Source organism: Myotis lucifugus, unplaced genomic scaffold (assembly GCF_000147115.1).
Source record: "Myotis lucifugus unplaced genomic scaffold, Myoluc2.0 scaffold_815, whole genome shotgun sequence".
Taxonomy (NCBI): Eukaryota; Metazoa; Chordata; class Mammalia; order Chiroptera; family Vespertilionidae; genus Myotis; species Myotis lucifugus.
The window spans coordinates 81,620-97,545 of record NW_005871863.1 but is presented as its reverse complement, the minus strand read 5'-3'; the positions used below and the strand labels follow the sequence as shown (position 1 = coordinate 97,545).

The 15,926-nt window shown below is 52.3% G+C and overlaps 1 protein-coding gene across 1 annotated transcript in view; it reads left to right on the top strand.

Moving 5' to 3' along the window:
- Positions 1-14,819: 14,819 nt before the first annotated feature.
- Positions 14,820-15,926, top strand: part of MAGEL2 (MAGE family member L2) — a 3,488-nt gene continuing 2,381 nt past the window's right edge. The window contains 2 exon segments of the mRNA XM_023747220.1: positions 14,820-15,839; positions 15,842-15,919. Coding sequence (XP_023602988.1) covers positions 14,820-15,839; positions 15,842-15,919 — 1,098 coding nt within the window.

Sequence of the window (15,926 nt, the reverse complement as noted above, 5' to 3'; positions counted from 1 at the left end):
CCAGCGTGGCCACGGCGTGTCCCGAAGGCTTACTCGAGTCACAGAGCTTCAACATGGCTACTCACCTCATTTGAGCATTTTTTGGTGCCACAGTCCGTTCTCCTATCGCAATCTGAGGTCCTATGGTCCTGGCTCTCGTGTTCAAGGAGGCCTCTCATGTCTGCACCTCCCATTTCTCGAGGCGCTGGTGGAGGCTCGGTCCGGCGGGCGGCCGCGCCCCCCGACCCCCCTGCCCCCGCAACAGCTTCTCCGAGGACTAAAGCTGGGGTCCTCGGAGGGAAGGCAGGCAGGGAGGGAGGGAGGGAGGTGGAGAGACCCTCCCCAGGTGTCTGACCCTCTTCTCACCAGGCTGGTGGGGGTCAGGGGGGTGGGGGGTGCGGGGAGGGACATTTTAGCGTCTTAAGGGGGGTTTCACGTGTGACACGTTTTAAGTTTTCCGTGCTTTTATACACCTTTGATTCATGCCATGTTGTTATTCCTTTCTGTCCCCTTCTTAAAAAAAAAAAGAAAAAAAAAAAAAAGGTAGTGGGTAGGAAGTTCCCCTGCATGTCTGTTTGATAGCAGTAACCTCTCTGTTGGTGCTTTCAGCTTTTGTGCTGCCTTGAAATTTTTTTTTTCCTTTTTGTACCAGGGACGTGCTAAAAAAAAACACACAAACAAACAAACAAAAAAAAACCACACGCGCGCGCACAGTGAGAAGTTTTCCATTGTAATTCTCTTTGTATGGGACGGACGACAGGATGTGCATTGGGGTGGACTGTGCCCCCAGGATGGACTCCACCCGCAAAGAGCTGGCCTTGCCAAGGCCAAGAGAGAGAAAGTCAAGGTTCCCACCCCTTGGAGGAGAAGCTGGCGACCTCGCGGCGGGCACAGGCAGCATCCGTGTGGCGTGGTGTTGTGGACTGGACTGGTCCCCGTGTGGGCACTTGTTTACCAAAACCCGAGTTACAAACCCCCACCCCTGAGTACACTTTAACAAGCAGTAAAGGTTCTTGTGATAACGATCGTTTCTGGTGCTTTTTTATCTTTCCTGCCGCCGCGTGCATGCGGGTGGGGTTGGGGAAACGGGTGGGTTTACAAGGGGCCGAAAATGACAACTATTTCCGTGGGGGGTGGGACGGTCACCACTCCTGGTTACTCACAAGCAGTGTGAACTTTCATAGTTTTATTTATTTTTTAAATGCAGCACACACACACACACACACACAGGTTCAGCACTCAGGCCAGTCCAGAAAGGGGTTAAGAAAGCACAGATGCTCAAATCATAGTCCAGAGAAGGAGCAGGGATGAATATGGAGGACAGTTTCCTTTTCTTGTGGTCACTTAAACAGCACTTGCTTTTTTTTTTTTTTTCTTAACTTTACCCTCACCACAGCCTTTTGCACCGGGGAGGGAGGAAGATCAGGAACAAAGCCGGTATTTAACTTGCCCGAGATCGTAAAAGTTTAACGAGAGGAAGGGCTGGGATTGGAACCCACGCAGGAGAACTCCAAAACTTTCCCCCACCTGCCTGCAACGGCCCCCTTCCCCGTCCCTTTTAGTTTATTCCTCAAAATTTCACGTTAGAGTCTCTACTCTTAGTGCCCGACCCCAAATGCATGTGCACACACATGCACACACACACACACACACACACACACACGGCTAAGGGATCCTCCCATTAATCTTGTAGAGAAGCAATCACATTCTGGTCGTACAAATTAAGAAACTTGGTCTCAGATTGATGGACCTAATCAAGTCACACTCGGGCTTAGCAGTGAAGTCAAGCTTTGAAACACGGCCCTCCCTTGCAGGGCTGAAGTGGAGGAGCCAGAAGAAAACCCGTGGGACTCCCCGGGGAGGGAGGCAGGGTGGGGTGGGGTGAGGGTGGGATGGTTGCCTGTTCGGACATCTGTGGCCCAGCAGTTCTTAAATTGCAAAGCGCCCCGAGGGAGTCCTCTGAGGGTGGAACGGGGTGAGGGTGGGGTGTGGGGTGAGAGATAAATCCAGGAAGATTTCAGTCTAGCGAGCGGGTGGGGGGGGGGCGGGAGAGAGAAACGGGCCTTCGATAAAGCCAGAAATCCTCCACACTGCAGAAGGCTGGAAAAGACGGTGGATAAAGCGTGCAGCTACAACTGCTCGGTGGGGCGGGACAGTCACTACGCAGCAAAGCGTGAATTTTATATAGTTCTGTTTATTTTAAAATGCATCTCACATGCTCAGCCCTCCGACCAATACAGAAAAGGTGTAAATAAAGCACAAACGCTCATAGTCACAGTCCATAGAAGCAGCCGCTATTAATATCTGGTCAAAGCATAAGACAGTGAGAGGAATGCATCAGCCCCTAAAAGAACTAAGCAGAAAGTGATATTGGGGTGAGGGGGGTTCTCTCCTGCTTTGAGAGCTAGGGTTCCCAGCACTTAATGGCAACACCCAACAGGTGGGTGGGTGCAGGTGCTAAAGGTCCCCAGTTCAGTGGTCTTCCCGTGACGTCTCCCGGGCTAGAGGGGGGCACATTTTGGCAAAAACTCCAGCAGCAGTGACCTGACTTGGATGCCACCTCTCACCCAGAGCCAAGGGGAGTGTATAGAAATCTTAGAATTGTTAAAAATGTTTTTACCCTGCCCAGCCAGCGTGGCTCAGTGGCTGAGCGTCCACCTATGAAGCAGGAGATCACAGTTCAATTCCCAGTCAGGGCACCTGCCCAGGTTGTGGGCTCACTCCCCAGTGTGGGGTGTGCAGGAGGCAGCCGATCCCTGATTCTCTCATCATTGATGTTTCTAACTCTCCCTCTCCCTTCCTCTCCGAAATCAATAAAAAAAAATTTATTTTTAAAAAATGTTTTACCTAACCCCCCCCCCAAAAAAAAAAACTTCCAAAAAAATCAAAATCCATTTGCTCCTTGGAATTTGAAGTGACAGCGCTATCCAGGAGGCTCCGTACCTGGGGCAGGACCAGGCCTGTCACTCCTACCCCGGGGGCGTGCTGGTCGTGTTTTCTGATGCCCTCATACTTAACTCCTTGTGCAGTTGTTTCATTGAAACCCAGTCACTGGGCGGGCGGCCCCCTCCACTCCCCGTGAGCTCCCTGTGTTTGGACTCACCCTCATCTAGGCTACGCGTGAGGGTAGCGGGGACTCCAGAGCTGCCCCAAGCTCATGACACAGGGACAGGCGCCACACCGTCGAGGACAGACCCTCCGGAGAAGGGTGGGGTCGTGAGAATCCAGGAGCTGCCCCCAGAAAGTCACATGGGCAGGGCTGCTCAGCTCCTGTCAGCTGCGGGGAGAGGCTTCCCAGATGTGGAACGGACTTCATTTCTGATCCCTGGTCCTGCAGCGTCAGCAGCTTGGGGGCTCAGGAAAAAGAACAGTCAACGATATCTCCAACTTTTTTTTTTCTACTTCTCCTTTTTTTTTTTTTTTTTTTGTCAGATTTTCATGCGAGGCTCCATTCAAACGTTGGAGGGTTTGGCAAATATTGCCCAAAAGGTGGTGCTCTATGTACCTATGAGTTGTCTGTTTTGTTCATCCTCACTGGAGGATGTTTTTCCATTGCTTCTTTAGAGAGAAGGGAAAGGAGAGAGGAAGGGAGAGGGAGAGGGAGAAAGGAGAGAGAAACATTGTCCACATTGATTGGTTGTCCCCCCACCAAGTGCCCTGACCGGAGGCGGGGATCAAACCTGCAACCCAGGTACGTGCCCTTGACCAAGAATCAAACCCACGACCATTCAGTGCCTGGGTCAACACTCTAACCACTGAGCCACCCTGGCCAGGGCATATGTGTTTGTTTTTCATTCCACTTAGAAGCGAGATGATGCCCTACCTATCTGACTTATTTTCCTCAGCACATCGCCCTCACCTTTCATCCACGTTGTCACACGTGGCACGGTTTGCTTTTTGTGGCTGATTTACATTCATAGGTCTCCACATTATCCTACCCATTCATCGATCAACACACATGAAGGTTGTTTCTATGTCCTGGCTATTTATTACAAATAATGCTGCAATGAGCACGGGGGTGCAGATATCTGTCTGAAATAGCAATTTTGTTCCCTTTAGATAAGTGTCCAGAAGTAGAATCGCTGGACAATATGGTTTGGTTTGGTTTTAATTTATTTTTATTTTTTTTAGGAATCTCCATACTGTTTTCCATAGTGGCTCCATCATTCCCACCAGCTGCTCACCCAGGTTCCCTTTTCTCCACATCCTTGGTAATGCTTATTTCTTGAAAAAAAATATATATATGTATGTATGTGTGTGTGTATATATATATATATGCCATTCTAACAGGTGTGAGGTCATTTTTTTAAAGGAGAAATACGGCAGCCCAGCTGGTGTGGCTCAGTGGACTGCGCATCGTCCCATACACCAAGAGGTCACCGGTTGGATTCCCGATCAGGGCACATGCTTGGGTTTCAGGCTCAATCCCCAGAGCGGGGAGGAGGGGACTTGTGTGTGTGGGGGGGGTTAGCCGATCATCTCTCTGAAATCAATAAAGACATATTTTTAAAAAATAAAATAAGTTGCAACAGCATGAATGGAGATGGAGATATGCTGAGCGAGATAAGCCAGTCAGAGAAAGAGAAGTGTCACATGATCTCACTCATATGTGGAATCTAATGAACAAAATAAACTGATGAACAAAATAGATCCAGAGACGTGGGCGCCTGGGACAGACTATGGAATCGCAGAAGGAAGGGGGAGGTGGGGAGGTGGGGAGGTGGGTGGGTAGGAACTTGTATGCATAAATGCCTGACCCATGGGTACAGACAATAGGGTGGTGGGGGCCTGGGCAGGGGGTGATGGAGGCCTGGGGGGCGGGGGCAGGCTAGCAGGGGTCAAAGGAGGAAGAAAAGGGGCATATGTAATACTTTCAACAATACAGATTTTTAAAAATAAAGTAAAATCTTAAAAACGTTTCCAGTTTGATGTGTAAGTGTATTTGCTTACCTATTGATTTAATAGAGACGATTGCCCTTTAACCATATGGCCACACGAGTGCTGGGGTACAGGTCAGTGAATTAGATCAAAATGGCCCCGGGCCAATTTTATTGATAAGGGCATCTCGCTGATCAAGCCCAACACAAAGGAAAGCAACAATCACACGATCCCTTAAGGACAATGTACACCTTTGCATAAGAAAATCAAAGAAATCACTTGTTCGCTCTAGCCGGTGTGGCTCAGTGGATAGAGCTCCGGCCTGTGGACTGAAAGGTCCCGGGTTCGATTCCTGTCAAGGGCACGTACCTCGGTTGCAGGCTCCTCCCCAGCCCGGGCCCTGGTCAGGAGGCAACCCATCGATGGATGTTTCTCTCACATAGATGTTTCTCTCTGTCTCTCCCTCTCTCTTCCACTCGCCCTAAAAAAAACAATGGAGCCTTAACCGGTGTGGCTCAGTGGATAGAGCGTCGGCCTGCGGACTCAAGGGTTCCGGGTTCGATTCCAGTCAAGGGCATGTACCTGGGTTGTGGGCACATCCCCAGTAGGCGGTGTGCAGGAGGCAGCTGATGGATGTTTCTAACTCTCTAGCCCCCTCCCTTCCTCTCTGTAAAAAAAAAATCAATAAAAATATATTTTTAAAAAAGTGTAACCATCTTTTATAAAAAAAAAAACACAATGGAAAAAATCTTCAGGTGAGGGTTAAATAAATGAATAACAATAAATAAACAGATAAATAAATAAATAATGTGTTGGGGGGTTTTTTTTTTCTTAAAGAAAGAAAAGAAATGACTCGGTTCACGTGACAGGGCATGGTGGCTAAGGAAACGGACGCCCGCTTACAAAAGCGTTTTCTGAAAAAGGTGAAGTGGAAGCGGGTGCTTAAAGGATTAGCAGGGATCTAAGAACTATCTAAGAGGGAGCATGAGTCCAGGCAGAAACAAACAAACAAACAAACAAATAAACAGCCACCCAGCGCAGCACCCAGGAAGGCCAGCCAGCGCTTAGGGGAGGGGATTCGAGGCTTCCCCTCCCGGCCTTGTGGTCGGGCTGACCAGCGAGCAACACCCAACCACTCTTTTTTCCCTGAGAAAGTGCAGGCTGCATACTTGGTTTATCAGCCTCCCGGCCGCATTCCACACCAGCGCCCTCGGGAAATGTCAGCTTGCACTTTCCCTTCCCGGCTTCCTTTGATCATATATATTTTTTTTAAAAAAATTTTTTTTTGTTTTATTTTTTAAATATATTTTTCTTGATTTCAGAGAGGGGGAGAGAGAGAATCATGGAGCGGCTGCCCCCTGCACGTCCCCTACTGGGGATCGAGCCTGCAACCCGGGCATGTGCCCCTGACCTGAATCCAAATCGAACCCAGGACCCTTCCGTCTGCAGGCGGATTCTCTACCCACTGAGCCTGCACCCTTGTATGTCAAATGCACAGAGCAAGGCCAAGAACACAGCAGGACCCGGCCGGTGTGGCTCAGTGGTTGCGTGTGGACCTCTGAACCAGGAGGTCACGGATGGATTCCCGGTCAGGGCACATGCCCGGGTTGCGGGCTCCATCCCCAGTGTGGGACGTGCAGGAGGCAGCTGATCCAGGATTCTCTCTCATCATTCATTATTTTTCTCTCTCTTTCATCACCAGTGTTTCTATCTCTCTCCCTTTCCCTTCCTCTCTGAAATCAATAAAAATATATTTATTAAAACACACACACACACACACATACACACACACACACACACAACACAGGACGGACCTCAGGGGCCCATGCAGCTCCTGGGATGACCAGGATCAAAGAGTGGAACCAGCCCTGGCCAGTGTTGCTCAATGGTTAGAGCATCCACCCTGGGACCGAAGGGTGGAGGGTTCGAGTCCAGTCCCCAGTTGGGACGTGTGGGGGAGGCAACCCATCGATGTGTCTCTCTCTCTCACAGCAATTTTTTTTCTCTCTCTCTCTGTCACCCCTCCCTCCTCTCCCTCCCTTTCACTCTCTCTGGAAAATGAATGGACCCTGGCTGGTGTGGCTCAGTGGGTAGAGCGTCAGCCTGCTGACCAAAGGGCCCCGGGTTCGATTCTGGTCAAGGGCACGTACCTCGGTTGAAGGTTCCTCCCCGGCCCCGGGCCCTCGTTGGGGCTCATGCAGGAGGCAACCAATCGATGTGTTTCTCTCACATCCATGTTTCTCTCTCTCTCCCTCTCTCTCCCACTCTCTCTAAAAATCAATAGAAAAAATATCCTTGGGTGAGGATTCACAAAAATATCCTCGGGTGAGGATTCACAAAAATAAATAAACATAAAAAATAAAAAAATCAATGGAAAAAATATTCTCTGGTGAAGACTGAAAAGAATAAAAAAGCTGAATGAGTCACAGAGATGCTGGGCTCTTCAAACCACTGAACAAATATCAATAGTCATCTACTTACCTCTGTATCTCTCTTCCTCCCCCACCTGGTTGGGATGCGTACGGGAGGCAACTGATCAATGTTTCTTTCTCTCTCTCCCCTCCCCTCTCTCTCTCTCTAAAATCAATTAAAAAAATATATCCTTGGGTGAGGATTTTAAAAAAAAGAAAAAAGAAAGGAATATCTTCATCGCACCCTGAAAATATATGTCTACGAAACCATCACTGGGGACGTGAATCCAAGTCTAGCTGTAAAAATCACCAGCCAGATCCCACTTAACTGCCTGTCAGATCATCTAAACGTTGAAATCCCACATACCAGCGCTCGCACAGAGGGGAGACTATACATTTTTTTTCTGGGAGTAACTATTCTATACTTCAGTCTTTCATTGTTTTAAAATATATGTTTATTGGTTTCAGAGAGGAAAGGAGAGGGAGAGAGAGATGGAAACATCAATGATGAGAGAGAATCATCGATCGGCCGCCTCCTGCACGCCCCCCACTGGGGATCAAGCCTGCAACCCAGGCACGTGCCCTGACCGGGAATCCAACCGTGACCTCCAGGTTTAGAGACATTGATTGGTTGCCTCCCGTACGCATCCCACAGGTTGATGCTCAATCACTAAACAGTCTTTAATGTTTTTAAAATTTCATTTATTGATTTGAGAGAGAGAGGGGAAGAAAGAGAGAGAGAGAGAGAGAGAGAGAGAGAGAGAGAGAGAGAGAGAGAGAGAAAGAAACATCAATTTGTTGTTCCACTTACTGATGTATTCATTGGTGGACTCTTGCATGCGTCCTGACCGGGGATCAAACCCACAACCTTGGCGAGGTAGGGACAATGCTCTAACCAACCGAGCTACCCGGCCAGGGCCCGTCTTTGATTTTTTTAACATATACTGTCTCACACACAATAAAAATTAAAAAATTTCGGCAACATGGGAAGAAGCAGGAAAGCGTGACCCGTGGACGAGAAGGGAAGCGAGCAGACCCGAGGAAGACTCCAGGACCAGCCAGGTGTGTAAACTGGGGGAGGAAGACTAGAAGCCCCAGGCTGATCAATACCTGCAAGGACAGAGCAAAATGGGTAGATACCCGACACGATCAAATGAGAGGCTTCCGCAAAAAAAAAAAAATAAGATGGGGGACGACACCAGGGAGTGGAACTGTCTGAGAGAAAAGCACAATTTCCACACGAATAATTTCCCCAATGGGCTCCGCAGCGGACTGAGCGAGCCTGGGAACAAAGGGTCAGTGGACGGAGAGACAGGTCCGTGAGAAGCAGCGAAGCCGAGACAATGAGGAGAGCGCCCGCGACCCCGCCGGGCACCGTGAAGATGATTTTAATGTGCGTCTAATCAGAGAGCCGGAGGAGTGACAGCCGAGAGGATAATACCGAGAAATTATCTGACGAGATAATAGCTGGGGATTTTTTTTTTTTGCGAAATGCATTAACCTCTCCATCCAATCATCTCAATCAACTCCTACAAGGATAAATAAAGGGGACCCACACCCAGGCCCATTATGACGGGAGGATGAGGGCAGAAAAGAGGAGAGAGGCGCTCAAACGCAGCGGAGTGGGGGAACATCACATCCAGAGCGAGGAGGCGAAGAATCGTGCTTTCTTGCTGAAACTCCATGGAGGGACATCCTTAAAGCGCCCAGAGGAAAAGCCAATGGCGCATCTCTTGAGTCCCATCCAGCAAAAAAATATCTTTCAGGCCCTGGCCAGTGTGGCTCAGTGGGTAGAGCGTCGGCCTGCGGACTGAGGGGTCCTGGGTTCGATTCCGGTCAAGGGCATGTGCCTTGGTTGTGGGCACATCTCCAGTGGGGGGTGTGCAGGAGGCAGCCGACTGATGTTTCTCTCTCATCGATGTTTCTAACTCTCTATCCCTCTCCCTTCCTTTCTGTAAAAAATCAATAAAATATATATATTAAAAATATATATATATATATATATATATATATATATATATATATATCTTTCAGGAAGGAAGGTGAGAGCCAAGAATGCACAAGGGGAAACAGCCTCTTCGAGAAATGGTGCTGGGAACACAATGGGTAGCCAGCCACGTGCAAAAAAGATGAAACTGGCCCTAGCCGGTGTGGCTCAGTGGGTGGAGCGTCGACCTAGGAACCGGGAGGTCACTGTTCGATTCCTGGTGGGGACACATGCCCAGGTTGCAGGCACCGTCCCCAGTAGGGGGCGTGCAGGAGGCAGCCGGTCGATGGTTCTCTCTCATCATCCATGTTTCTATCTCTCTCCCCCTCCTCCTTCTTCTCTGAAATCAACAAAAAAGAGATTTTTAAGAGCGCAGATCTATGCATTTCATTGTATGTTAATTAAACCAGATTTTTTTAAAAAAGGTTTTGGCAGACCTGGCCTAAGGGCGAAGAATGCCGGCTCTTGGCAACCCCTCAGAGCAGGCTTCGGTCCCAGAGGGAGGTCGCCAGGTCTGCAACAAGTTCATCACCCACCTCAGCCTCGACTTCTTGACCTGTGAAATGGGCTCAAGCCACCTGTGGGTGTTGTGAGGCGCATGCAATGTCTGTAAACCTTTTCGGATGGTATTTGGCCAGATAAAAACCATCTAATAGCTCAGGGGTCCTCAAACTACGGCCCGCGGGCCACATGCAAATACAAATATTGTATTTGTTCCCGTTTTGTTTTTTTTTACTTCAAAATAAGATATGTGCAGTGTGCATAGGAATTTGTTCATAGTTTTTTTTTTTAAACTATAGTCCGGCCCTCCACCGGTCTGAGGGACAGTGAACTGGCCCCCTGTTTAAAAAGTTTGGGGACCCCTGCTCGATAATCATTACACTGTTTTCAGGAACCCCTTGCAGATGCTTTCACGCGCCTCCTACTTGGGATAGAGTCTATGTGTTTCTTGCAGGGCTCAGCCTGTCTACTGGGAGAACATTCAGGAATCTCCCCCTCTTTAGAACTGGTTATTTTTTTTTCTTTTTTCTTCCTCTTTTTTTTTGCTACAGCACACACCCCCACACTCCAAACAGAAGGGAGGATTCCTTTCTTTGCAGCAACTGTGACCAACGTGAGTTTGAAAAACAATGCGAAATAAATACTACTACGTGCCTATTCGAGGTGTCTGCAAGGATTTTGCTCTGTAGGTCCACCCAAAATAGATCCTTTCGGAAAAGGCGTTTCATAAATACATAGGTGTGGGCTTTGGGAACATTGTAACATGTCATTCTAACAGCCCGGGGGGTGGCGGGCGGAGGGAAGGTGTGTGGAACGTAGGCAAGCAATTGTGTTGCGAATTTTACACGTTCACCAACAGCTCGTTACTGGCCACTCAGGATGAGCCGGGGTTTGCACGTGAACAGAAAAAGGCTCCTGCCCGGCCGGTGTGGCTCAGTGGTTGGGCATCGACCCATGAACCAGGGGGGTGACAGTCCGATTCCCCCATCGGAGCACATGCCCGGGTTGCGGGCTCGATCCCCAGCGGGGGGCGTGCAGGAGGCAGCCGATCCATGATTCTCTCCCATCAGGGATGTTTCTATCTCTCTCTCCCTCTCCCTTCCTCTCTCACTAAAAAACAAAACAAAACAAAAAAACATATTTTTCCAAAAGAGAAGGCTCCAGCCCTAGCTGGTCTGGCTCAGTGGCTAGAGCATGGGCCTGTGGACTGGAGGGTCCTGGGTTCGATTCCCAGTCAGGGCACGTGCCTGGGTTTGCGGGCTGCATCCCCAGTAGAGGGCGTGCAGGAGGCAGCTGGTTGATGATTCTCTCTCCTCGTGGATGTTTCTGTCTCTCTCTCTCCCTCTCCCTTCCTCTCTGAAGTCAATAAAAATACATATGTAAAAAATTTATAAAAAGGAGAAAAAAAGAAGAAGGCTGCAGTCCCTAGGGGAGTGTCCCTTCTTGTGGTGATGCAGATGGTCAGTACACTCACACATCCCCCTGCTCCCAGCTCAGGGCCTTGCCTGCTTGTTTATACTCCGCCTTCCTCTCCCCGTCTTTTTGGGTTTTTTTTTTATGAGGCATGTTCCCCCTTTGGTGACAGACTTGTACAAATACGAGAGTCCTTCCTAATCAGAAGAAAAAACAGGCACGCGCATTCCATGGGTGCTCTGTGTTTGCCTGCGGTGTCCCACTCACCTTAGATTTTGGATCTGTCCTGAGGCGAAGCGAGGAGGAGGAGGAGGAGGAGGAGGAGGAGGAGGAGGAGGGGGAGGAGGAGGAGGAGGAATTCTGGCGCCGTCTGGTTCCGAGGTCTGGGGTACAAAGAGCACATAGGCAGAAGAGGGGTTGCGGGGCGGGGGGCAGGGGGGGCTTCAGAAAGCCAGATGGAACGAGAGGGAGAGGGTTTGGGGGGAACCTATGTAAAATTCGTGGCCCCAATTTCCCACTGGATTCAGGAGAGTATTGGGTTTTGCTGGCATCCAAACAGTCGATCTGGCCCTGGCCGGTGTGGCTCAGTGGATAGATCCTGAGCCTGTGGACTGAAGGGTCCCGGGTTCGATTCCCAGTCGGGGCACGAGCCCGGGGTTGCAGGCTCCATTCCCAGTAGGGGGTGTGCAGGAGGCAGCTGATCCATGATTGTCTCTCATCATTGGTGTTTCTCTCCCTCCCTCTCCCTTCCTCTCTGAAATCAATAAAAAATGTATATTTTTTTAAAAAGTCAGTCTCTACAAAGGGGCTGTGTGCCACCTGCTTCCTCAGGTGTGTTTCCTGCTTGGAGTCAGTCATTTGCGAGTTTTTCTATCTCTCTCTCTCTCTCTCTCTCTCTCAAAAATCAATAAAAAAAACATTTTAAAAATAAAGATAAAAAATAGCCCTAGCTGGTTTGGCTCAGCGGATAGAGCGTCGGCCTGCGGACTGAAGGGTCCCAGGTTCGATTCCGGTCAAGGGCATGTACCTTGGTGGCGGGTGCATCCCCAGTAGGGAGTGTGCAGGAGGCAGCTGATCGATGTCTCTCTCTCATCGATGTTTCTAACTCTCTATCCCTCTCCTTTCCTCTCTGTAAAAAATCAATAAAATATATTTTAAAAAAATAAAAATAAAGAGAGCAGACATGTCATCGGCTGGAACTCACTTGGAAACGTGAACCGGCCCCCCGTCCCCCCAAAGCCATCCATGTCCAGTGACTAGCTGGTGATAGGGGAGCGTGAGGGTTAAGTGTAGACTTGGCCCCTCAGACGTGGTTCTAAACCCCTATCAAACGGAGAGGTCTGGCGTGGACTATTAACCCACGAGAGGGAACCAGAAACCCTAAGCATGCCCGTATCCCAGGATGGGACACCATGAAACATTGAGAGAGAACCACCCCGATTTCTCATTCCTTGGATCATCATTAAAACCACTGGTACCTCCTTCCCAAATGGCTCTCTCATGACTTCAGGCCAGTGTCTACCGAAAACGTGTGGCCCCAACTCCCCGGTGGACTTGGGAGTGTGTCTACTACGCTTTCATGGGGACTCAGAAACTCCCCAAATTTGAGAAACACTGGCCAGGGGTATCCATTCAGGGGGAGTCGGGTAGAGCCCTCTCCACTCTCTGATGCCCCCTGGTGGCCTTTTTCATATGGGTTTTTTTTCTGTCTTTTTTGGGGGGTCACTCTGGACTCTCGCCCCGGGACTGAGACTCATCCCCCCTTCTAAATCAAACCACCTTAAGAGTTAGTGTTTTGTATATTTCTAGAAAACCATTGCAGGAGGACTTGTTGGCATGAAGCGGTGGAGTGTTCCCAAGTCATACTGAGGGCTCCTGTTGGCTCCTTTCATTCATCCTCTCTCTCTCTCTCTCTCTCTCTCTCTCTCTCTCTCTCTCTCTCTCTCCCTCCCTCGGGTTTAAGCTGCTTCACGTGTTGCTGTTTTTTCCCCCCTATACCAGTGGTCGGCAAACTCATTAGTCAACAGAGCCAAATATCAACAGGACAACGATTGAAATTTCCTTTGAGAGCCAAATTGTTTAAACTTAAACTATATAGGTAGGTACATTGTTATTCACTTAATGAGGGTACCCCTCAGGCTTAGGAAGAGCCACACTCAAGGGGCCAGAGAGCCGCATGTGGCTCGCGAGCCGCACGGCCCTATACATTAACCTGGGATCTTGCGGGTTCGCCCGCTGTATTCCTTCCCGCCTTCGCTGTTTATTTTCACAGCTGCTTTCCCGCGCTGCAACAGATGAAAAACACCAGGAAGAAACCAACCCTAATCCTCCCATCCCGGCCTCGGCTTGGGAACGGTTCCTGGTGCAAAAAAAAAAAAAAAATGCTGCCTTCCCTTGATTTCTTCAACCTCTAGACCTTCTAGGGTTTCTTTCCTTCCTCTCTGGACTCTTTGCCACCCATTTCCTCTGCTTGTGTCCAGAAAAAAAAAGAAAAAAGAAGAAGAAAAAAAAACCTGCCTGTTATTTCTCAAGCCCTATCTCCTGCACTTCAGGCGCAAACACTGTGTTTCTTCAGCAAACGCCTGTGCACGCGCCTGGCTCTCTCAGCCCCGAGACGCGTGCCCGCCTCCTGCCTCGGTTTCCTTCTGCATCCCCAGCCAGGATACAGGTGTCTGCGGGGCACGCATCCCTCCTGGGCAGCCCTACAGCCTGGGAGATGCATGCATCCTGATCAATATGCACGCAGGGGGCCCCCCACCGTGTCCCTAACCGCAGGATCTACAGGGAGGCTTATTCCTCATCCCCCAGGGCAGGCCCGGGGGGACAGACTTCTCTGCCTCCTCCATCAACTTTGACAATTAGATGAAAGGAGAGGGGCGGGGGGTGGAGGGGCGGGGTGGGGGGCGGCTCAGGCTGACGCGCATCGTAGACGTCTCTGCTGCTGCTGCGGCTGCGGCTGGGCTGCGGCTGCGCTCAGCCCACGCCATCGCCCCCCTCCTCCTCCCCCCGCGGGTGGATGCCTTCCCCTGCTCCGCGGTGGTCCGCTCCCACTCCGCACCGCAGCGCGGAGGGGTTGCGGAGGCAGAGCCCGGCTCCTGCTCGCCGCCTCGCTGCTGCCGACGCACCGACCACATCCCTGGACAGAGCCGGCCCCCGGCTGCTGCCTGGCGTTTGGAGACCGGACCCAGAGACAGACAGACAGACAGACAGACAGACAGAGACAGACGGAGGGAAAAGAGGTACGTGGTCTCCCAGCCAGGGTGGCTGGTCCATGCGCCCCCCGCGCGCGGGATCCACTTGTGGTGGTCGGGGGGCGGGGACGGGGCGGGATTGAGCCCCCTTTCCCTCCGCCTTCTTACTGCGCAAAGCCGCTGCGGAGGGCGAGCTGCCGGCGCTCACTTCCTATTCAGCAGCCGCTCAGCAGGGAGGAGAGAGCCGCCGACCAGCCACGTAGGCGCGCTCTCTCTCTCTCTCTCTCTCTTCTCTCCTCTTCTCTTCCCCTTCTCCCCTCTTCTCTCCTCTCCACTGCGCTTCGCTCCGGAGGAAAAAAAAAAAAAAGGAAGGAAGGAGGCCCGACAGCTGTCGGAGGGAGCCCCATCCATCGGCTCGGCTGTCAGAGCGCAGCGGCGGCGGCAGCGCCTGCACCGGCAATGTCACAGCTAAGTAAGAATCTGGGTGATGCCAGTCCCCCGGCCGAGGCGCCCAAGCCTCCGGTCTATAGCCGCCCCACCGTCCTGATGCGCGCCCCGCCCGCCTCCTCCCGGGCGCCGCCGGTCCCCTGGGACCCGCCTCCGATGGATCTGCAGGCGTCGCTGGCCGCCTGGCAGGCACCGCAGCCCGCCTGGGAGAGCGGGCAGGTCCAGCCGCCCGCCCCGGTGGCGGCGGCGCTGGCTCAGCCGCCTGCCCTCGGGGGTCCCCCGCTGGTCCAGGGGCCCCCGCTGGGAGGGCCGATGGGCAAGCCCCCGACCACCGGGGTCTTGATGATCCATCCGACCCCTCCGGGAGCCCCGCTGGCGCAGCCTCCGACGCCGGGGGTCCTGATGATGCATCCTTCGGCTCCCGGGGGCCCCCTGGCCCCGCCTCCCCCGCCCGGGACCCCGATGGCGCCTCCTCCTCCTCCCGGGACCCCGCTGGTGCCGCCTCCACCGCCCGGGACCCCCATGGTGCCGCCTCCTCCTCCCGGGACCCCGATGGGGCATCCGGCCCCTCCGGGGACCCCGATGGCGCAGCCGACGGCTCCGGGAGTCCTGATGGCGCAGCCTCTGACTCCTGGGGTCCTGATGGTCCAACCTGCTGCTCCGGGAACTCCACTGGCCCAGCCGCCGCCCCCGGCAGCCTTGATTGCCCAGCCTCCGCCTCCGGGAGCCCCGATGGCCAAGCCTCCAGGTCCGGGAGTCCTGATGCTTCATCCGACGGCCGCGAGAGCTCCAATCAACCAGCCGGCGGCGTCTCCAGCCCCGATGGCGCAGCCGACGGCGCCCCCTGCGCAGCCCCTGGCATCCTGGGCCCCGCAGGCTCAGCCTCTGATCCTGCAGATCCAGTCGCAGGTTATAAGGGCGCCTCCGCAGGTCCCCCAGGGCCCGCAGGCGCCGCCAGCCCAGCTGGCCACTCCCCCCGGCTGGCAGGCCACCTCGCCCGGGTGGCAGGCTCCTGGGCAGGGCTGGCAGGGCCACGCTCCCTGGGCTGGCAGGCGGCGCAGGTCACCTGGCAGGCACTCACATCGCTGGCAGCTTCAGCCCCAGCTGCGCAGGTGCCCC